We start from the raw sequence: 24839 nt of genomic DNA, 5'->3' as shown, positions 1-24839 counted from the left end.
ACGGGTACGGGGCAGGGTCCTGCTGCAAGTGGGCATAGAAAAAAACAATATTCTAGCTTGAAACGGTGGGATCAAGTTGGAAGTGGGTTTAGAAAAAAAAACAATATTCTAGCTTGAAATGGTGGGATCAAGTTGGAAGTGGACACAGAAAAAACAATATTCTAGCTTGAAATGGTGGGATCAAGTTGGAAGTGGGTTTAGAAAAAAAAACAACAATATTCTAGCTTGAAACTATCACTTTAGGGGTTTTATTTACCAATGAAACCCTCTGTATCAAAGCTTCAAGCCAAAATATTGTTTACAGTCAGTTTTTGTGTTGATATATTGTGTAACAGTGTTGGTTTTGGTTATTCTGTCTAATGCATTTGCAAATATTTTAGCACCATTTCCACCCATAAAATACTCAGACTTAATTTTCTTCTTCTTCTTTCTCATTTTATTTTTCAAGCATAAATATTTTGTGTAATTATTTTTTGTTGTTCGAAAAATTGTATTTATCTTCCCATGATTGGGAGTTATCTCATCCTGTCAACAACTAACATAATTTTATAATAATTATATTCTCCATTCATCTTCCTTCAATACAATAACTACTTTTACGTACTTGTGAAGTTGGGTTTTGTCCTTTTTGATGTTGGTGATTTTATTGCAAAAATAGCATTTAGTTCCAGGAGTCAAAGGGTTTAACAGAGTACTTCCGGGAGGTTATCGACCGTAGTACTTTCGTTTTCTCCGCATAGGCGGATAGTAGTTTGCACAGGACAGGAATGTCAGACCCCTGCCGGAGTCTGCACTAGTTGGGTCACGGTTAAGTATGTGTAATTAAATAGCATATAGTTCCAGGAGTCAAAGGGTTAACAGCTGGGTGGGAAAAAATCCCACCTGTACATGCGAGTGAATGCGGGAATCTCAGCCTTCAAAAGCATAAAGACAGAAACGAATAATGATAAAATCAGCAATCCAAAAGTAGATTGGGAACCAAAAAGAAAACAACAACAGGATTCATAATCCAAAAGAAAAGGAAAAAAAAAAAAAAAAGAAGAAAAAAACGAACAATAACATTCAGAAAAAAATCAGAAAAGAAATAAAGAACAATAACATTCAGAATCCAAAAGAAAAGAACATTACATTGGGATTCCAAAAGAAAAGAATATGATATTTGAAATCCAAAAGAAAATAACAATAATATCAGCAATCCAAAAGAAAAGAACGACGTTTGGAACAGAAATAGAAAACAAAACAAAAAAAAACCCAACAAAACACTGACAACATCAGGAAACACAGAAACAGCAGAGGGGTGTGGGGTATGTGGGGGTTGGGGGTGGGGGGGGGGGGAGGTCTACCTGTGTGAGGTTGAGCACGCAGCAGTTGAGAGTGCTGGTCATGTCGCTGAAGACAGGGATGCCGTTCCTCTCTATCAGGTCTATCAACACCTTCCGCCCTCGGCGCAGATCCTCTCGCTCTCTGCAACCAGCCCATGTGTGGACCAGGAAATACTGATAATGATAGCAAGGGCAGTAATTATAATAATAATGATAATAATAATAATAGTAATAACAATAATTTTCAAATTTAAAAAGTCATGTACAGACAAACCTAAGAGTTTGAAACAGTAACTCAGGTGATCAATCATTTAAAAAATTCTGTAACTTTGTGATATCCATGGAAAGCGCTTCACAAACACGGGGTCATTTGCACAACAGGCTACCTATTGGGTAGAGCCGACTGACAGCTGTCACTGGGCGCTTATCATTCATTTCCTGTGTCATTCAATCAGTTTTCAGTCACGCACACATAGGCTTATACAGACATGTACAATTTTACGTATATGACCATTTTGTTTATTAACCCTGCCATGTAGGCAGCCATACTCTGTTTTGGGCGGGGGGGTGGGGTGCATGCTGGGTATGTTCTTGCTTCCATAACCCACTGAACGCTGACATGGATTACAAGATCTTTAACGTGCGCATTTGATCTTCTGAGTGCGTATACACATGAAAGGGGTTCAGGCACTAGCAGATCTAAATGCATGTTTGCCTGGGAGATTGGAAGAATCTCCACCCTCTTACCCACCAGGTGCCGTAAGCAAGATTCAAACCTGGGACCCTCAGACTGAAAGTCCCACACTTTAACCACTCGGCTACTGTGCCCATCATCACACTCATGTCTCCAGCAACTTCCCATCCTTACCTCTCCGTCAAGGTTTCCTCATTGACACAGGTGATGTCGGACTTGAGGTTGGTGAACATGACCATAATCTGTCGGTGACACCCTGTCAAGCACATGTAGCATGTAGAAAAACACATCACCTGTCATGTTGTCTACACAGTACACATGTGTATTATGTGTATTGGGCAGATGCACAGTTAGTACAGACCAATGTTATGTGAGAACACACACACACACACAGACAAGCACACACATGCTAGTGCACACATCCACCCACACACACCTGAACACACAAATCCATCATCCCCTTCAGAATCTCATGCACATAAACACACACACACACACATACACAAATTAATCATAAACACATGCAGCCCTTTACATGACTGTAACTGTCCTCAAACACCCAGCACATATGACTCATTCCTCCTCATAAACAAGGACAGTACACTCACATACATACACTCACACATAAACACACGCAGCCCTTTACATGACTGTAACTGTCCTCAAACACCCAGCACATATGACCCATTCCTCCTCATAAACAAAGACAGTACACCTACATACATACACTCACACATAAACACACGCAGTCCTTTACATGACTATAATTGTCCTCAAACACCCAGCACATATGACTCATTCCTCCTCATAAACAAGGACAGTACACTCACATACATACACTCACACATAAACACACGCAGTCCTTTACATGACTATAATTGTCCTCAAACACCCAGCACATATGACTCATTCCTCCTCATAAACAAGGACAGTACACTCACATACATACACTCACACATAAACACACGCAGCCCTTTACATGACTGTAACTGTCCTCAAACACCCAGCACATATGACCCATTCCTCCTCATAAACAAAGACAGTACACCTACATACATACACTCACACATAAACACACGCAGTCCTTTACATGACTATAATTGTCCTCAAACACCCAGCACATATGACTCATTCCTCCTCACATACAAGAACACACACGCGCGCACACACACTCGTACAGAGGTTTACGCACAATCACATCTGTATCTGTATACACACACATAAACAAATGTGTACATTTCCACACCCATACACACATGCCTGCACATTTACACACTTATTCACACATTCACAAGCACACAAACACACAAAAAGACAGACACACACATACATTTACATACCCTCGCACACATGCATACATACAACATACACAAACACACACAATTCCACTCCACCAATAAAACACCATTCCCTTACCCACAAGGTAGGCAACCTCACACAGGGAAACAACCGCTCTCGTCTGGTTGTCAATGACGAACAGCAGCAGTTCTGCCACCTGTGTAACAGTAAAACACTCATCTCTCCCACCTGTGTACAGTGAAACACTCATCTCTCCCACCTGTGTACAGTAAAACACTCATCTCTCCCACCTGTGTAACAGTAAAACACTCATCTCTCCCACCTGTGTACAGTAAAACACTCGTCTCTCCCACCCTCTCTCCAACCTGTGCACAGCAAAACACTCATCTCTCCAACTATCTCTCCCACCTGTGTACAGCAAAACACTCATCTCTCCAACTATCTCTCCCACCTGTGTACAGTGAAACACTCATCTCTCCAACCATCTCTCCCACCTGTGTACAGTGAAACACTCATCTCTCCAAGTATCTCTCCCACCTGTGTACAGTGAAACACTCATCTCTCCCACTATCTCTCCCACCTATGTACAGCAAAACACTCATCTCTCCAACCATCTCTCCCACCTGTGTACAGTAAAACACTCATCTCTCCCACCCTCTCTCCCACCTGTGTACAGCAAAACACTCATCTCTCCCACCATCTCTCCCACCTGTGTACAGTAAAACACTCATCTCTCCCATCTGTGTACAGTCATCTCTCCCACCTGTGTACAGTATAACACTAATCTCTCCCACCTGTGTACAGTATAACACTCATCTCTCCCACCTGTGTACAGTATAACACTCATCTCTCCCACCTGTGTACAGTATAACACTCATCTCTCCCGCCTGTGTACAGTAAAACACTCATCTCTCCCACCTGTGTACAGTATGACACTCATCTCTCCAACCTGTGTACAGTATAACACTCATCTCTCCCACCTGTGTACAGTACAACACTCATCTCTCCCACCTGTGTACAGTATAACACTCATCTCTCCCACCTGTGTACAGTAAAACACTCATCTCTCCCACCTGTGTAACAGTAAAACACTCATCTCTCCCACCTGTGTACAGTAAAACACTCGTCTCTCCCACCCTCTCTCCAACCTGTGTACAGCAAAACACTCATCTCTCCAACTATCTCTCCCACCTGTGTACAGCAAAACACTCATCTCTCCAACTATCTCTCCCATCTGTGTACAGTGAAACACTCATCTCTCCAACCATCTCTCCCACCTGTGTACAGTGAAACACTCATCTCTCCAAGTATCTCTCCCACCTGTGTACAGTGAAACACTCATCTCTCCCACTATCTCTCCCACCTATGTACAGCAAAACACTCATCTCTCCAACCATCTCTCCCACCTGTGTACAGTAGAATACTCATCTCTCCCACCCTCTCTCCCACCTGTGTACAGCAAAACACTCATCTCTCCCACCATCTCTCCCACCTGTGTACAGTAAAACACTCATCTCTCCCATCTGTGTACAGTCATCTCTCCCACCTGTGTACAGTATAACACTAATCTCTCCCACCTGTGTACAGTATAACACTCATCTCTCCCACCTGTGTACAGTATAACACTCATCTCTCCCACCTGTGTACAGTATAACACTCATCTCTCCCACATGTGTACAGTATAACACTCATCTCTCCCGCCTGTGTACAGTAAAACACTCATCTCTCCCACCTGTGTACAGTACAACACTCATCTCTCCCACATGTGTACAGTATAACACTTATCTCTCCCACCTGTGTACAGTACAACACTCATCTCTCCCACATGTGTACAGTATAGCACTTATCTCTCCCACCTGTGTACAGTATAACACTCATCTCTCCCACCTGTGTACAGTATAACACTCATCTCTCCAACCTGTGTACAGTATAACACTAATCTCTCCCACCTGTGTACAGTATAACACTCATCTCTCCCACCTGTGTACAGTATAACACTCATTTCTCCCACCTGTGTACAGTATAACACTAATCTCTCCCACCTGTGTACAGTATAACACTCATCTCTCCCACCTGTGTACAGTATAACACTAATCTCTCCCACCTGTGTACAGTATAACACTAATCTCTCCCACCTGTGTACAGTATAACACTCATCTCTCCCGCCTGTGTACAGTATAACACTCATTTCTCCCACCTGTGTACAGTATAACACTAATCTCTCCCACCTGTGTACAGTATAACACTCATTTCTCCCACCTGTGTACAGTATAACACTCATCTCTCCCACCTGTGTACAGTATAACACTCATCTCTCCCACATGTGTACAGTATAACACTCATCTCTCCCACATGTGTACAGTATAACACTCATCTCTCCCGCCTGTGTACAGTAAAACACTCATCTCTCCCACCTGTGTACAGTATAACACTCATCTCTCCCACATGTGTACAGTATAACACTTATCTCTCCCACCTGTGTACAGTATAACACTCATCTCTCCCACATGTGTACAGTATAGCACTTATCTCTCCCACCTGTGTACAGTACAACACTCATCTCTCCCACCTGTGTACAGTAAAACACTCATCTCTCGCACCTGTGTACAGTATAACACTCATCTCTCCCACCTGTGTACAGTATAACACTCATCTCTGCCAGCAGTATAACACTCATCTCTCCAACCTGTGTACAGTATAACACTAATCTCTCCCACCTGTGTACAGTATAACTCATCTCTCCCACACGTGTACAGTATAGCACTTATCTCTCCCACCTGTGTGCAGTATAACACTCATCTCTCCCACCTGTGTACAGTATAACACTCATTTCTCCAACCTGTGTACAGTATAACACTAATCTCTCCCACCTGTGTACAGTATAACACTCATCTCTCCCACCTGTGTACAGTATAACACTAATCTCTCCCACCTGTGTACAGTATAACACTAATCTCTCCCACCTGTGTACAGTATAACACTCATCTCTCCCGCCTGTGTACAGTATAACACTCATTTCTCCCACCTGTGTACAGTATAACACTCATCTCTCCCACCTGTGTACAGTATAACACTCATCTCTCCCACCTGTGTACAGTATAACACTCATCTCTCCCGCCTGTGTACAGTAAAACACTCATCTCTCCCACATGTGTACAGTATAGCACTTATCTCTCCCACCTGTGTACAGTATAACACTCATCTCTCCCACCTGTGTACAGTATAACACTCATCTCTCCCACCTGTGTACAGTAAAACACTCATCTCTCCCACATGTGTACAGTATAACACTCATCTCTCCCACATGTGTACAGTATAGCACTTATCTCTCCCACCTGTGTACAGTATAACACTCATCTCTCCCACATGTGTACAGTATAACACTCATCTCTCCCACCTGTGTACAGTATAACACTCATCTCTCCCACCTGTGTACAGTATAACACTCATCTCTCCCACCTGTGTACAGTATAACACTCATCTCTCCCACATGTGTACAGTATAACACTCATCTCTGCCAGCAGTATAACACTCATCTCTCCCACATGTGTACAGTATAACACTCATCTCTGCCACCAGTATAACACTCATCTCTCCCACATGTGTACAGTATAACACTCATCTCTGTCAACCTTGCCCACACTATCATTCCACACAATCACTCAAGCCCCAGTATTTAATTATTGGATTGGTGAATAATAATAATAATAATAATAATAATGGTATTTATATAGCGCTGAATCTTGTGCAGAGACAAAATCAAAGCGCTTTTGCACCAGTCATTCACACGCATGCATAACTCTAAAACTGTAGAAACTAAAGACAAGGAAGGGCAGGCAAGGGAGGCTATTTTGGGAAGAGGTGGGTTTTAAGGCCAGACTTGAAAGAGCTGAGTGTGGAGACTTGACGAAGCGAAAGAGGAAGTTCATTCCAATCGCAAGGTCCAGAGACAGAGAAAGAACGGCGGCCAACAATCGAGTGTTTGAATCTGGGTATGTGTAAACAGAGTGGATCCGAAGCCGAGTGTAGTGAGCGAGATGGAGTGTAGAGGTGAAGGCAGCCACAGAGACAGGAAGGGGCAGTTTTGTGAATACATCTACAACATCTCTCCCTCCTGTCTTGGTGACTCTCAAACCGGGAGGCAAGACTGCACTGGCTTTTAGTGCTGCAGCCTTGGGGACAAGATAGCCTTTGGGAACCATCCCAATGCCGACTGTCCTAAAACCATCTTGGTCGGGACATTGGGGATGTAACTTGGGCAAGACACTCTCCACTATAATCAAATTCTAGCCCAGATAGTTGGGACACCAGCTGCCTCCTCTGCTGTTCTGATGGTCATAGTCTGACACGACGGACTATCATACAAAAAAAAACAACAAAAAAGGTTATAGCCCATCTGACTGCTTAGGACTGTGATCATCGGGGCTGTGCCTACTGATTTATACAGTAACTCCTTTCATTGAAGAAGATGATGATGATGATGATGGTAGGTTCCTTGGATCCGAGGATCTCTGTACTGTAACTATGACTACGACCATCATCCAATACCTATGCAGTGTAACTACAACCTGATAATGTATCTAAAAATGATCTGTAATTATGATCTGATCGTGTATCCTATCCTCTCTGTATTCTGATGCATCTCTCTATATTCTCTGACTACAATCTGATTATGTAACTGACATCCCTGTATACTGTAACTATGACCTTATCGTGTTTCAGAACTTTCTGTACACTGTAACTGCAATAATCTGATCATGTATCTGATATCTTTGATCTGCAACTTCCATCTAATCATATGTATCTGACCTCTATGCATACTGTAACTACAATCTGATCATGTATCTGATATCTTTGAACTGTAATACAATCTAATCATATGTACCTGATCTCTCTGTATACTGTAACTATGACCTGATCATGTATCTGATATTTCTGTACCGTAACCTTGACTGACCTGATCATGCATCCGATACTTCTGTACCGTAACCATGACCTGATCATATATATATCGGATCACTGTATATACTGTAACTACAATCTTTTCATGCATCTGGTATCTCTACCGAAACCATGACCTGATCGTGAATCAGATATCTCTTTACTGCAAAACCCTTCTGCCATCCCAGTATTTAGGGTGGCCATCATACTGTACTTTTACTGCAATACCTTAAAGACACAGATGGGTGATACGCAGCAAAACGTAGGTTGGTGACACAGAGCAAAATATGGGTTGGGGACATACATAGTGAAACAAAGGTGGGAGATGCAAAACAAAAGTGAACAAAATGTAGGTTGGGGACATACATAGCAGAACAAAGGTGGGAGATGCAAAGCAAAAGTGAACAAAATGTAGGTTGGGGACATACATAGCGAAACAAAGGTGGGAGATGCAAAGCAAAAGTGAACAAAAGGAGGAGTTTGTATTATACTCCATGTTTGGTGTTTACATATACTGTACCATGTCAAACTGATGCAAACTAGGCCTATGGTTTGCTCTGTTTGGCCAAATTTTGCGCGGCTAACAGTGAAAAGACGCCCCTCTTAGTCTGGCCCGCTCTTAGCCAATCAATAGCGGAACAAAGGTGGGAGATGCAAAGCAAAAGTGAACATAATATGGGTTGGGGTCATACATAGCAGAACAAAGGTGGGAGATGCAAAGCAAAAGTGAACAAAATGTAGGTTGGGGACATACATAGCAGAACAAAGGAAGGAGAAGCAAAACAAAAGTGAACAAAATGTAGGTTGGGGACATACATAGCAGAACAAAGGAAGGAGATGCAAAGCAAAAGTGAACAAAATGTAGGTTGGGGTCACATAGCGAAACAAAGGTGGGAGATGCAAAGCAAAAGTGAACAAAATGTAGGTTGGGGTCATACATAGCAGAACAAAGGTGGGAGATGCAAAGCAAAAGTGAACAAAATGTAGGTTGGGGTCACATAGCGAAACAAAGGTGGGAGATGCAAAGCAAAAGTGAACAAAATGTAGGTTGGGGTCACATAGCGAAACAAAAGAGGGGGGTGCAAAGCAAAAGTGAACAAAATGTGGGCTGGGGACATACATAGCGAAACAAAGGTGGGAGATGCAAAGCAAAAGTGAACAAAATGTGGGCTGGGGACATACATAGCGAAACAAAGGAGGGAGATGCAAAGCAAAAGTGAACAAAATGTAGGTTGGGGACATACATAGCAGAACAAAGGTGGGAGATGCAAAGCAAAAGTGAACAAAATGTAGGTTGGGGACATACATAGCGGAACAAAGGTGGGAGATGCAAAGCAAAAGTGAACAAAATGTAGGTTGGGGACATACATAGCGAAACAAAGGTGGGAGATGCAAAGCAAAAGTGAACAAAATGTAGGCTGGGGTCACATAGCGAAACAAAAGAGGGGGGTGTGCAAAGTAAAAGTGCCAAAAACGTAAGTAGGTGACACGTACCTGTTTTGCTCTATCCTCCAGCTCTATCAGTTCTGGTCTCCATGTGTTCACTTGCTGTACAGAAAAAAAAAGATATCCTAACTAAAATAAAGAAAGAATCAAACCAAAAAAACCCAAAGGTAAAACAACAATATCACCATCATCAACGACACAAAGAAGTCAAACTGAAAAGATATCAACATGTCTGAAATATTAAAAAAAAGAAAAGAAAAAGAAAGAAAGATTTTTCTCTTCAAATGAAATGTTCTTTCACACTGATTGTTTTCCATCATGTCGAAAAAGTTTCCTTTTGTGCAGTAAGTTTTCTTGCCTACCCTCATGAATACAGGCGCATTCAGTTGTTCAGTGAAAAAAACTGTTTCAGAAGTCCAATGAAAATTTCTGATTTTGATAAAGCTGATTCTGTCTAATGTTCCGAAAGGGTTTTACACCTTATCTACATTCCATAAAAGGACAATCTCACACACACACACACACACAAAAACACACATACACACACACACACACACACACAAACACATCCAAGCACATATGTATACACATACACATCCTCAATCACCCACACCCACACATAACAAACAAGAACATACCTCACACACAATCATACACTATCACATAGTGTTCAAAGGTGGAAAACAGAGAACACTACCACTACAAACACACAAGCAGACACACACACACACACATCTAAGCTCACAATACTCAGAACACATACTCACAACTACAACATAAAACAGAAAACAACAACAATACACACACATCCAGACTCACTCACAATATTCAAGAACACACACACACACACACATCCCCCAAACAAACAGAAAAGAAACAAATACTGAGATGGTAACGACTCACAGGATTGTAAAAGGTGATGTTGTGCTGTTTAAAGAAGGGAATGGCCTCCTCCTGACGCCATCGTGTCGGGCAAGTGGATGACCCACACGACCCGCCCAGGAACACTGAAACATCATAATAACAATACTGATATGGACACTTATATAGCGCCTATCCTCAGTTGGAGACCAAGTTCTAAGCTCAGACAAACATATAACATTTAACATTTTAGTGTATGACTGCTTTGTTTATTTACCCCGCCATGTAGGCAGCCATACTCCGTTTTCACGGGTGTGCATGCTGGGTATGTTCTTGTTTCCGTGAGTGATAACCCACCGAACGCTGACATGGATTACAGGATCTTTAACATGCGTATTTATCTTCTGCTTGCGTATACACACGAAGGGGGTTCAGGCACTGGTAGGTCTGCACATACGTTGACCTGGGAGATCGGAAAAATCTCCACCCTTTACCCACCAGGCGCTACCGAGATTCGAACCCCGGACCCTCAGATTGAAAGTCCAACGCTTTAACCATTTGGCTATTGCGCCCGTCAATACTACTACTACTACTAAACTACTACTACTACTACTAATGAATACTTGTTGAGCGCTTTCCTCCCTTAAAGGGAGTTTCAAAGCCCTTTACAAGAAACATTAAACACATATACATACTCAACAACTTACAAGAAAAAAGAACAAGAGAGGCAAGGCCTTCAAGACTCACTTGTGATACACTTAAAAAAAAAAAATCCAAGCTTTTTATGTATTGAGTATAAATTCAAAATGTAATGTTTAAGATGAGAAAGATCAGTTTAAAGCAAATTAACTCCCCTAGCATTAATTACAGAGTAATTTCCCTTTTTTAGTATCTGCACCAAAACGTTTGGAAAATAAATAAAACTTCCATGCTTAGCAAAAGAAGTTCATGTTTGAACAAAAAATGATAATAATGACTGCTCTTGTTGTTGGGTCAGAATATCAAATCAAAGTGCCAAGTTTAGAGAATACAAAAAAATATAAATATAACAGTAAATGCAGTTTGCATATAATTAGGCTTCATTTTTTATTTTTTTTTGTGCCCATCCCAGAGGTGCAATATTGTTTTAAACAAGATGACTGGAAAGAACTGAATTTTTCCTATTTTTATGCCTAATTTGGTGTCAACTGACAAAGTATTTGCAGAGAAAATGTTAATGTTAAAGTTTACCACGGACACACAGACACACACACACACACACAGACAACCGAACACCAGGTTAAAACATAGACTCACTTTGTTTACACAAGTGAGTCAAAAAGAAAAGATTTAACATACAAAAGCATGAAACAGAATCAAAGACTACTCATATTACATTACTTAATTACACATACACACACACGTGCGCACACACACACACATACACACACGCTCACAGTTTTCAAGGCTTATAGCTGAATGTCACTGGAAACCTGTATCACCCACTGAACTATCCAGAACACTGAAATATCATCTGAAACCTATCAGACCCAGACAGGATCACTGAAATATCATATGAAACATATCAAACTGAACACTGAAATATCATCTGAAACCTATCAGACTCAACACTGAAATATCATCTGAAACCAATCAGACTCACCCAGGAACACTGAAACATCATCTGAAACCTATCAGACCCACCCAGGAACACTGAAACATCATCTGAAACCTATCAGACTCACCCAGGAACACTGAAATATCATCTGAAACCTATCAGACCCACCCAGGAACACTGAAACATCATCTGAAAACTATCAGGCCCACCCAAGAACTTTTTGCCAAGGTAAATGAACTTAAATGGTTTTCCAGACAACAGGAAATAACACACAACAATGGTTTGTCATGAATGACACCGTAGGACAATGGTTTGTCAGGAGATAGGAAATAACATGGTACAATGGTCTGTCAGAAATGAAATCTCAGGGCAATGATTGTCAGGCAATAGGAAATAACACAGTACAATGATTGTCAGGCAACAGGAAATAACATCAGGCAACAGGAAATAACACAGTGACAATGATTGTCAGGCAACAGGAAATAACACAGTGCAATGATTGTCAGGCAATAGGAAATAACATAGTGCAATGATTGTCAGGCAACAGGAAATAACACAGTACAGTGATTGTCAGGCATTAAGAAATAACACAGTACAGTGATTGTCAGGCAACAGGAAATAACACAGTGACAATGATTGTCAGGCAACAGGAAATAACACAGTACAGTGATTGTCAGGCAAAAGGGAATAAGACAGTACAATGATTGTCAGGCAACAGGAAATAACACAGTACAGTGATTGTCAGGCAATAGGAAATAACACAGTACAATGATTGTCAGGCAATAGGAAAAAACACAGTACAGTGATTGTCAGGCAATAGGAAATAACACTGTACAGTGATTGTCAGGCAATAGAAAATAACACAGTGCAATGATTGTCAGGCAATAGGAAATAACATAGTGCAATGATTGTCAGGCAATAGGAAATAACACAGTGCAATGATTGTCAGGCAATATGAAATAACACAGTACAGTGATTGTCAGGCAATAGAAAATAACACAGTACAATGATTGTCAGGCAACAGGAAATAACACAGTTACAATGATTGTCAGGCAACAGGAAATAACACAGTACAGTGATTGTCAGGCATTAAGAAATAACACAGTACAGTGATTGTCAGGCATTAAGAAATAACACAGTACAGTGATTGTCAGGCAATAGGAAAAAAACAGAGTACAGTGATTGTCAGGCAACAGGAAATAACACAGTACAATGATTGTCAGGCAACAGGAAATAACACAGTACAATGATTGTCAGGCAATAGGAAATAACACAGTGCAATGATTGTCAGGCAATAGGAAATAACACAGTACAGTGATTGTCAGGCAATAGAAAATAACACAGTGCAATGATTGTCAGGCAATAGGAAATAACATAGTGCAATGATTGTCAGGCAACAGGAAATAACACAGTGCAATGATTGTCAGGCAATAGGAAATAACACAGTGCAATGACTGTCAGGCAATAGGAAACAACACAGTACAATGATTGTCAGGAAACAGGAAATAACACAGTACAATGACTGTCAGGAAATACGAAATAACATGGCTTGTCAAGAATTACACAGAACAATGGTTTGTCAGGAATAACACAGTACAATGGTGTGCACAGGACAATGGTTTGTCAAGAATAACACAGGACAATGGTGCATCAGGCGGCAGGAAATAACACAGTGCAATGGTCTGTCAGGAATAACAAATAACATCAGGAACAACACACAACACTGATTCGTCAGGCAACAGCAATGACACAGAACAATGACTTGTCAGGCAGCAGGAAATAACACAGCACAATGGTTTTCAGGAATAACACCGGACATAAATAACACAGGACAATGGTTTGTCACGCAACAGGAATGACACAGGACCATTATATGTCAGAAATAACACAGGACAATGGTTTGTCACGCAACAGGAATGACACATGACCATTATATGTCAGAAATAGCACAGGACAATGGTTTGTCAGAAATAGCACAGGACAATGTTTTGTCAGGTGTAAAACAGAACAATGTTTTGTCAGGTGTAAAACAGAACAATGGTTTGTTAGGCAATAGGAAATAACATGGGACAATGGTTTGTCGGGTATAAAACAGAACAATGGTTTGTCAGGTGTAAAACAGAACAATGGTTTGTCAGGTGTAAAACAGAACAATGGTTTGTTAGGCAATAGGAAATAACACAGGACAATGGTTTGTCAGGTATAAAACAGAACAATGTTTTGTCAGGTGTAAAACAGAACAATGGTTTGTTAGGCAATAGGAAATAACATAGGACAATGGTTTGTCAGGTATAAAACAGAACAATGGTTTGTCAAGTATAAAACAGAACAATGGTTTGTCAGAAATAACACAGAACAATGGTTTGTTAGGTGTAAAACAGAACAATGTTTTGTCAGGTGTAAAACAGAACAATGGTTTGTTAGGCAATAGGAAATAACACAGGACAATGGTTTGTCAGGTATAAAACAGAACAATGGTTTGTCAAGTATAAAACAGAACAATGGTTTGTCAGAAATGACACAGGACAATGTTTTGTTAGGTGTAAAACAGAACAATGGTTTGTCAGGTGTAAAACAGAACAATGGTTTGTTAGGCAATAGGAAATAACATGGGACAATGGTTTGTCAGGTATAAAACAGAACAATGGTTTGTCAGGTGTAAAACAGAACAATGTTTTGTCAGGTGTAAAACAGAACAATGGTTTGTTAGGCAATAGGAAATAACATAGGACAATGGTTTGTCGGGTATAAAACAGAACAATGGTTTGTCAGGTGTAAAACAGAACAATGGTTTGTCAGGCAATAGGAAATAACATAGGACAATGGTTTGTCAGGTATAAAACAGAACAATGGTTTGTCAGGTGTAAAACAGAACAATGGTTTGTTAGGCAATAGGAAATAACACAGGACAATGGTTTGTCAGGTATAAAACAGAACAATGGTTTGTCAAGTATAAAACAGAACAATGGTTTGTCAGAAATAACACAGAACAATGGTTTGTTAGGTGTAAAACAGAACAATGGTTTGTTAGGCAATAGGAAATAACATAGGACAATGGTTTGTCAGGTATAAAACAGAACAATGGTTTGTCAGGTGTAAAACAGAACAATGGTTTGTTAGGCAATAGGAAATAACATAGGACAATGGTTTGTCAGGTGTAAAACAGAACAATGGTTTGTCAAGTATAAAACAGAACAATGGTTTGTCAGAAATAACACAGAACAATGGTTTGTCAGGTGTAAAACAGAACAATGGTTTGTCAGGTGTAAAACAGAACAATGGTTTGTTAGGCAATAGGAAATAACACAGGACAATGGTTTGTCAGGTATAAAACAGAACAATGGTTTGTCAGAAATAACACAGAACAATGGTTTGTCAGGTGTAAAACAGAACAATGGTTTGTCAGGTGTAAAACAGAACAATGGTTTGTTAGGCAATAGGAAATAACACAGGACAATGGTTTGTCAGGTATAAAACAGAACAATGGTTTGTCAAGTATAAAACAGAACAATGGTTTGTTAGGTGTAAAACAGAACAATGGTTTGTCAGGTATAAAACAGAACAATGGTTTGTTAGGCAATAGGAAATAACATAGGACAATGGTTTGTCGGGTATAAAACAGAACAATGGTTTGTCAGGTATAAAACAGAACAATGGTTTGTCAGAAATAACACAGAACAATGGTTTGTTAGGTGTAAAACAGAACAATGGTTTGTCAGGTGTAAAACAGAACAATGGTTTGTCAGGTGTAAAACAGAACAATGGTTTGTTAGGCAATAGGAAATAACATAGGACAATGGTTTGTCAGGTATAAAACAGAACAATGGTTTGTCAGGTGTAAAAGAGAACAATGGTTTGGCAGGAATGACACAGGACAATGTTTTGTTAGACAATATGAATAACACAGAACAATGGTTTCTCAGGAATAACACATGACAATGGTTTGTCAAGAATAACACATACCAATGGTATGCCCAGCAATATGAATGACACAGGATCATTACTTGTCATTAAGAACACAGAACATGATATGTCCAGCAATATGAATGACATAGGATCATTACTTGTCATTAAGAGCACAGAACATAATATGTCCAGCAATATGAATGACACAGGATCATTAGTTGTCATTAAGAACATAGAACAATGGTTTGTCAAGCAATAGGAATTACATGAGAAACATATAAATAATTGAACTCACCTTGGAAGTTTGAAGAACTCTCTGAAAGAAAAAGAAAATCACATATGATAAACTTTCTCTCAAAGCATTCCCTTTACCTAAAAAACAACAACAACCAAACATAAAAATTAAAAAATTCAATAATGATTATGTGTGGAAGTAATGCTAATAATAAGTAAAACTAAAAAGAAGGCTAATAATTTCCATGTAACTGAAAACATCTGTGACCAGTTACCAAGGAACCTACCAAGTAAGTTCATATTCAGACCAATGTTTCAAAGCACTTCACAAAAGACATGATTTTTTTTTTCAATGAATAAGAAACGGCTGAACAGTAGCGTTCATGTTGCTCATAACTCAGTGGACCACAAGTGCCCTTTGAGGCTGAAAAAAAAACAAAACAAGAGAGGCAAGGCCTTCAAGACTCACTTGTGATACACTGAAAAAAAAAAATCTAATCGTTAAAATGTGTTCTGTATTTGTTATCATAAAGCTTCGCATTAAAAAAAAAAAAAAAAAAAAGAAGTCCTAACCAGATTCGAATTAAGTCCCCTAGCATTAATTACAGAGTAATTTCCCTTTTTTATTATCTGCACCAAAATGTTTGCAAAACAAATAGAACTTCCATGCTTAGCAAAAGAAGTTCCTGTTTGAACAAAAAATGATAATAATGACTGCTCTTGTTGTTGGGTCAGAATATCAGATCAAAGTGCCAAGTTTAGAGAATACAAAAAATATAAATATAACAGTAAATGCAGTTTGCATATAATTAGGCTTCATTTTTTTTGTTTTTTGTGCCCATCCCAGAGGTGCAATATTGTTTTAAACAAGATGACTGGAAAGAACTGAATGTTTCCTATCTTTATGCCTAATTTGGTGTCAACTGACAAAGTATTTGCAGAGAAAATGTCAATGTTAAAGTTTACCACGGACACACAGACACATACAGACAAAACACCGGGTTAAAACATAGACTCACTTTGTTTACACAAGTGAGTCAAAAAAGCAAAAACTTCTTCATAATCAAAAGCCTCGTATCTGTTTTATACACAATCAGTGATAGGAAATGACAATTTCAACTAAAGAAAAAAAAAAAAAAAAAAAACCCCTACCCTCCCACCCCATCAAAACCTAGATTACCTCAATCAATATGAATATCAAATTAAATCAACAGTATCTAATTCTTTTAGAAAATAAAACAAAACAATATCACTACGATAGGCTTCGGATCCACTCTGTTTACGCATACCCAGATTCAAACACTCGACTATTGGCCGCCGTTCTTTCTCTGTCTCTGGACCTCGCGACTGGAATGAACTTCCTCTTTCGCTTCGTCAAGTCTCCACACTCAGCTCTTTCAAGTCTGGCCTTAAAACCCATCTCTTCCCAAAATAGCCTCCCTTGCCTGCCCTTCCTTGTCTTTAGTTTCTACAGTTTTAGAGTTATGCATGCGTGCGAATGACTGGTGCGAAAGCGCTTTGATTTGTCTCTGCACAGGATTCAGCGCTATATTATATAAATACCATTATTATTATTATTATTATAATTGTAAAAAAAACCATGAAACAACAACAACAACCATGGAAAAAAAAGTCATCCCACGTCTTCACTTTTTTTTTTTTTTTTGCTGCCCCACTACTGATTATTAACCAAAAAACAACAAAGAAACAAACAAAGAAAAAACGACAACCAAAAAAAACTCACCTATACAGAGGAATTTGTGTTTTCTTTTTTAACTTGTAGTTGTACAAAGCTTTCAAGAAGCAAGAACATATTTACTTAGTTAAGAAATCTGGAACTTATATTGTTACTAGTGATCATTATCTTACGTGACAAGGATGTTATGTATGGTTATAATATCATACGTCTTGTGTATATATTAATGCGCAAATGTTTAATTTTCTAGCCCAGAGAGCTGGAACAGCGGTTGCCTCCTCTCTTGATAGTCACAGTTGGACACGACTGACTGTGATACATGTGTTTATCATAAGTACTATATCTGTGTAGCCCCTTTCAGAAAGGGCTTAGGCCTGAAAGGAAATTTTCTATCTAAAATTATGTTTAAATATCATACTTACCGTGACCCAACTAGTGCAGACTCCGGCAGGGGTCTGACATTCCTGTCCTGTGCAAACTACTATCCGCCTATGCGGAGAAAACGAAAGCAACTACGGCTGATAACCTCCCAGAAGTAGGTAACCTCCCTTTTGTCCCGCTGGCTAGCGCCCTCTTTTTCCGGCAGCCATCATGACTCCTGTTCCTGTGCTCTTCATACTGAAACTTTCATTCCTCTCTCTCTCTCTCTCTCACACAAACACACATGTGTACATCAACCCACTGACACACAGAGACCCCTTAGCTCCTCACTTCTGTAGAAAAATCCACTTTGATAGGGAAAAAAAAAATAAAAAAAACTGATGGCAGGAAAAAAAGAAAAAAAAAAAAAAAAAAGGTGGTGCTCTCAGTGTAGCGACGCGCTCTCCCTGGGGAGAGAAGGAGCCCTGAATTTCACACAGAGAAATCTGTTGTGATGAAAAAAGAGTAAAACAATACTATACAATACTTCTTCTTCTGCGTTCATGGGCTGCACCTCCCACAAACGTACATGAGTGGGCTTTAACGTGCATGACCATTTTTAGCCAGCCATGTATGCAGCCAAACTCTGCTTTCTGGGGACTATACAATACGATGACACCCACCCTCCCACCACATCACACCTCACCTCTCCTCTTCCTCCTCTCCTTGTTGCCCTGCTTGCTGGGGAGGATGGCGTGTGGGGAAGGCGGGAGGTCCAGACTGTCGTACTTGTGCCGCAGTTCGTCCACCAGAACGCAGAACTCCCCGAAGGTCACGTGATCCGCCTCGCAGGGGCTGCCGTACTCCACCGCGCAGTGCACCATCTCCTGAACTGAAACCATCGCAGACGTCTCCATTATCTTCTTCTTTTTCGTTTGTGGGCCGCAACTCCCATGTTCACTCACATCTACACAAGTGGGCTTTTACGTGTACGACCGTTTTTACCCTGCAGCTCACTTTGGATGTATGTAGAGTGGGAAAGGGAGAATGTGAGTGGGGGAGAGTGGGGGAGGGAGGGAGGGAGGGGTTTTTGAGAAAGAGTGGTCATGAATGTTTTATGTATTTTATGTAACTTGTAATATTTTTCTTTCATGTAAAGCACCCTGAGCTCTTAGAGAGAAAAGACGCGATGTAAATGTACATTATCATTATGATTATTATATGTTCAATTATCATCATTGAAAGGAAATCCAAACCAAGACAACAAAATCAACCAACCGGAACAACAAAACGCAACCATCCCAACAACCACCCCTCCCCCCCCCGCCCCCCTGCAGCCCCTCCACCCCCCCCTCCCCCCAAAAAAAGATCCCATAAAAAGACAAATTACACAACAAAAGTGAAAACAACGAACCAACCAGCCAACCAAAGAAAGTAACTCACCCTGTGACTGTGAGGGGAAGAGCTCAAGATCGTTGAAGGCCGTGCGGATGTTGGAGATTTGCAGCCATCCATTATCGTCATATTTCTTGTACACGTTCCACAGGTCACTGGCATACACAAGAAAAAAACAACAAACAAACAAAAAAAACAGTAACAAAACACCATCAATAAATACATAAATAATAGACAGTTTCCGCTTCAAAAAGGTGTCAGTGACTCAAAGAGGGTGGGCTGATTCTGCAACGCATCTGCTTCAAATATATAAAATCTATATACAAAGCAGCAGTTGGCGGACCTAAGCATACACCTATTGTACTGGTCAAGCCTTGAAAGCCTACCAAATTCTTGAGAAAAAAAAATAATGACCACATAAAGACAGTAAACAAAATGAAATAGACCAAGTCAAGAAAAAGGTGATGAATTAAATAAAAACGGAAACAAAAATGAAAAATACACAGAAGCAAAGTAAAACACGTGTTGCTTCTGTTGCATTCATTCTGGTGTTTACCTCTTGTCTAACAAACTATACAGATTAACAGCTCCAACAGAAGACAGTGTTCTTAAATAAACAAACATAAATGAACAGTTAATGAAACAAACAGAAGACCAAATCTATAAAGAACAAACAAACAAAAACAGAACACAAATGATTTAACCAGTACAGCAACTGAACAAGCAACTATATATCAATCATGAAGCAAATTTTGACATTAAAATCTAAATAAAGAACATCTACTGAACCAAAAAACCTAACAATTAAACAGCTGAAAAAGAGGAACAAAAATCAATGACCAAAAGCAAAAATGACAACAATAACAACAACAAAAAACACACACACACTCAATCCATTGGACAGCTATCAAAGTCTGCATCAATGCATCTACACACACAGACACACACACACACACACACACACATATATGTGTGTGTGTGTGTGTGTGTGTGTGTGTGTGTGTGTGTGTGTGTGTGTGTGTGTGTGTGTGTGTGTGTACACACATATATATATACACATATATATATTTATATATTGTATCATCTGCTTAGTCATATCGAAATATATGTCAATAATCCGCATAAAGAATCTTGTATTTCCATAAGGATCCAATTTTTGTGCCCTCAGAAAATGAGATGAAAGAGGGAAGTGCGGAGGGCAAAGGACGTAAAGAATGCCAAGTTGTAAGGGAATAGTTAATCAAAGGGATACAGCTGCATGCTTTATAATATATATATATATATATATATATATATATATATATATATATATATATATATATAAATCGAAATATTGATCTATATGAACTGCAAATGAACACAGAATACACATGTATACATGTTTTTCTTCAAGTGCAGAAAACAAGAGATGGTGGGGCCACACACGACGACCACCACCAACACCCACACACACACACACACACACATTCACTGCAAAGACTTCCACCACCGCCACCAAAACACACAAGCACACAGTCACAGTCACACACACACACACACACACACACACACACACACACACACACCATAAGCACATACACACACACACACACGTGTGTGTGTGTGTGTGTACTTTATTTGTGTCTGTACTGGATGACCTCACTCAAACTTAGAGATAAATCAATCAATGCAAGTCAGCATTATACATTGACCAAATGCTAATTTTTGATCAAAGGAAACAGAGGAGAAAATTTGGTAAGTCAAAACTATTTTCATTACATACAGGTATTTTTATCCCCATGTCATAAAATTTCAATGCAAAGAATGCAACTTGAGGCATTGTGACAGACAAATCTCTTCGTTCACATGTTGTTTTAGCTGTTGTTGTGATTGTATTTCAACATCAAAGACAGACTGACACATGCACACACATGCACACATGCACACACACACACACACTGTCAATACTGTCAGTGTCATGACCACAAACACACACACCACAATGTCAACAATCATCACCATCACAAACAAACATGTATACACACACTGTCAACATGTCACCACCAACACCACCTTAACTTTCAACAATAACAGTACATACACACATGCATACATTTTAACTTTATCCCTGTCTGTACTGTCTGACCTCACTCAAGAGTCAGACCCCAATGGACTACCATTCCATGTACCCCAAGGACTGAGAGTAGGTTCAAGTAGTGGCTCAGCCAAAACTACATCATGATATCTCATCATATACAGATATTTCCAGCCCTCCCCCACTACAGAATTTATATGCAATGAATGCCACTTTAGGCATTGCAACAGACAAACCTGTTTGGATCACCTGTATTTTTAACTATTGTAAAAACTTGTATTTCAACATTATAAACACACAGACACATGCACACATGCAATGGTGAATACACACACATTATCTGCACACACATGCACATCCACTCACAATAACATACAGACATGTAAAAACATGTGCACACAACACTTGAATATCTAAAATAAGTGGTATTCATTTGTGGTGAAAATTACACTAACAATGCACAGTCACAATCATTTAGTATATATATACATTAACTTCAACAGAGAAATGTGATCACAGAGACAACACTTTAAAGTTTGTGATCAGTTTTCTCTCTCTCCCACACTCACTTTCCGTCTTTCGCTCTCTTCAATTTGTACACGCATTCACACAAGAACAAATGTCTTCATAGCATAATGCACATGCGCATTTACATATGGATAAACAATACACTATGTAATGCTGTATGTGCTTATGTATTTTCTGTCCCTGTGAAGACAAAGATTTCACAGGACACTACAGTTGTTAACATTTGTATAATAAAATTGTTATAAACTATGCAGGAGTAACTGTTTCTAAATACTTTACTAGGTAAAATGTCTTTTCAAGCTGGTCATGTGTTCAGGTAACGACATCTGGTTAATGGTTTTGAAAACTGGGTTTATTTTTACACTGTCTTTATTGCTTGCTGTGTCTAATGGGCTATTATCGTAGAAATGATAAAGAAATCCTAGCTTGTACAAAGTTCTAAAACTGGTGATTAGAAGTACTTGTAGTAGTAAACTTTGTTTATCTTTTGTGTTTGATACACTGATTAGGAGCAACTGCACACAACAATTCTATTAACAGAACAAGGAACTAATTTTGTTATTCTTTTGGAGTCTTCCGTTTGTGGACTTTACCCATTAATAGACCGTCCAACTGGAAATCAACAAGAGCCCATGCTCTGTCCTTTAAGTCCAATCTCTTTTTCTACCTTCATTTTCATTTGATCAGCTAAAAATATCCATTCCCCTTGACTCTTGAGTAGATTATCACTTATTTCCTTCTTTGTGTTCGTATTAAGTAACACAGTAAATCTCAATGATTTTGCCGCCATGGCACTTGGATACTCTCTCCTCTTTAGTAAGTGTGGGTGTGTGAGTGGGTCACAAAAATTTATTGCGATTGCGAAAACAAAAATGATGATCATAGTTACCTTGTGAAGCCACCAAATATCTTGTTCTCTTCCTTATCGCTGTCAACCGCCATAGTTCCATTTACGTCACCGCTAAAACTAGTTTCTATCAAACTCTTTTCCCCACAGTGTTTACATTCATACTGTCAACTTGTTGCAAGACCACTATTTTTCCCTCATTGTAACTGCGGTTTCGTGATTTAACCATACATTGTCCTGGAAGCCTCACACCCAGACAAAACCGTCTGCTACGCTTGCTAGCCAAGACTGATTGGACATAGTTGAAACTGGTTTTATGGGATAAGAATTCATTTTGAACATGATTGCCAAGTTTCTGTGAGAGAAAATGCAGTTGTCAACAGGCATATTGTTTTAAAATGATTTTTTTTTTTTATTGTTATTATCATTTTTTTTGTACGATGATCAGATTTACACTTTTTATTTATTTCCGTCGAGGGAGATAACCGCCCAGTCAGAAGCAGCCGAAATTTGTCAAGATGGTATGCCCATGTTTTGCTGTATTTTGTAAATAAAAAGATGATAAAGATATTTCGCATGATGATTGCTCATATCTCGACTCAGATCATGAGAATTAAGGAAAACTAACGACTGATTAGTTATAACAATTTCTTGGTAATCATGGCGTATGTCATCATGCAGATGCTGTTTGGACAATTATTTCACTCGCAGTTGACCATCGTCGCTGTTCGGTGCCCGAGACGGTAGTAAAGTTGAATTAAAACTAAATTGCTCTCACTGTTCAAACTGTGCTAGAGCAAGAACTCAGACAGTCTGAGACAGTCTAAATGACTCTTCATGCATTGTTCAGTTAGGCGCCTGGACGGCTACACATTCAGAGCATCTTCAATCTTTGGTCTTAATTTTTAATATTATTATTATTTTTTTTAATTCAAACGAAAACGACCGAATGAAAATGTATGTAAATGAAGAAAAAAGTTTCGGAGGGCTTCGAGAACTGGTATTGTTTACTAGGTCGTGAACTTAAAGAATATTTGAAGCCAACTCCCCAGGCACAGACCTTTGCACCAGTGTGGATGTTCCTGACTCCTGTTTGTGTGTGTAACTATAATTATGCTTGCAGATGCTCAAATATGTATGCTAAAGACCCAGACACAGTTCAGTGGATTATGAAAACTTTGAAATATCCATTAACTCAGCATGCATCAACCACAACAGAATCATCAATGAGTTGAAATATGTTGTATAATGCCCGTGGGATGTAAAAGCACCCAACAACTGAGACCAGCTGCAATGTGCAAGTGACACACCCATCACCATCTTTCAATTTGAACTTTATAATGTTCAAATTGTGTCAGTATGACTATATACTTTGTATGTATGCATATGTATATTCATACATGTGTGTCAGTGTATGTGTATGTACATGGACATATTTGTTGTGTGCGTGTGTCAAAATGGTAACATTTTGCCAATTTTGGTATTTTAATTGTCAGTGTCAAACAGTCACATGAATCATGATATGATCTTCCTCCACCTTTTCTGAAAAATATAGATCAGTCGAAATGATCCCATTTAGGACTTAAACTAAGAATCTTGCTCTGTAACTCACTGTTAGGAAAAAAGGAGAAGTTAAAGT

At 39.4% G+C, this 24839-nt stretch overlaps 2 protein-coding genes across 2 annotated transcripts in view; one reads left to right on the top strand and one right to left on the bottom strand.

Moving 5' to 3' along the window:
* The window catches only part of LOC143289567 (uncharacterized), a 50053-nt gene extending 26664 nt beyond the window's left edge, over positions 1 to 23389 (bottom strand). The window contains exons 1-9 of the mRNA XM_076598585.1: positions 23243 to 23389; positions 19800 to 19906; positions 19063 to 19248; positions 16362 to 16382; positions 10606 to 10709; positions 9751 to 9804; positions 3433 to 3511; positions 2191 to 2272; positions 1344 to 1464 (exon numbers count right to left, since the gene is read on the bottom strand). Of these exons, the coding sequence (XP_076454700.1) occupies positions 1344 to 1464; positions 2191 to 2272; positions 3433 to 3511; positions 9751 to 9804; positions 10606 to 10709; positions 16362 to 16382; positions 19063 to 19248; positions 19800 to 19906; positions 23243 to 23295 (807 nt within the window). The 5' untranslated portion in view covers positions 23296 to 23389. The remainder of the gene's footprint in view (positions 1 to 1343; positions 1465 to 2190; positions 2273 to 3432; positions 3512 to 9750; positions 9805 to 10605; positions 10710 to 16361; positions 16383 to 19062; positions 19249 to 19799; positions 19907 to 23242) is intronic.
* A 267-nt stretch (positions 23390 to 23656) lies between these two features.
* Positions 23657 to 24839, top strand: part of LOC143289566 (dolichol phosphate-mannose biosynthesis regulatory protein-like) — a 4764-nt gene continuing 3581 nt past the window's right edge. Inside the window, exon 1 of the mRNA XM_076598584.1 lies at positions 23657 to 23721. Within this exon, the coding sequence (XP_076454699.1) occupies positions 23719 to 23721 (3 nt within the window). The 5' untranslated portion in view covers positions 23657 to 23718. The remainder of the gene's footprint in view (positions 23722 to 24839) is intronic.

The sequence above is a fragment of the Babylonia areolata genome, chromosome 14 (genome assembly GCF_041734735.1).
Source record: "Babylonia areolata isolate BAREFJ2019XMU chromosome 14, ASM4173473v1, whole genome shotgun sequence".
Taxonomy (NCBI): domain Eukaryota; kingdom Metazoa; phylum Mollusca; class Gastropoda; order Neogastropoda; family Buccinidae; genus Babylonia; species Babylonia areolata.
The sequence above is the reverse complement of the archived record's forward strand: the minus strand, read 5'-3'. Positions and strand labels throughout refer to the sequence as shown.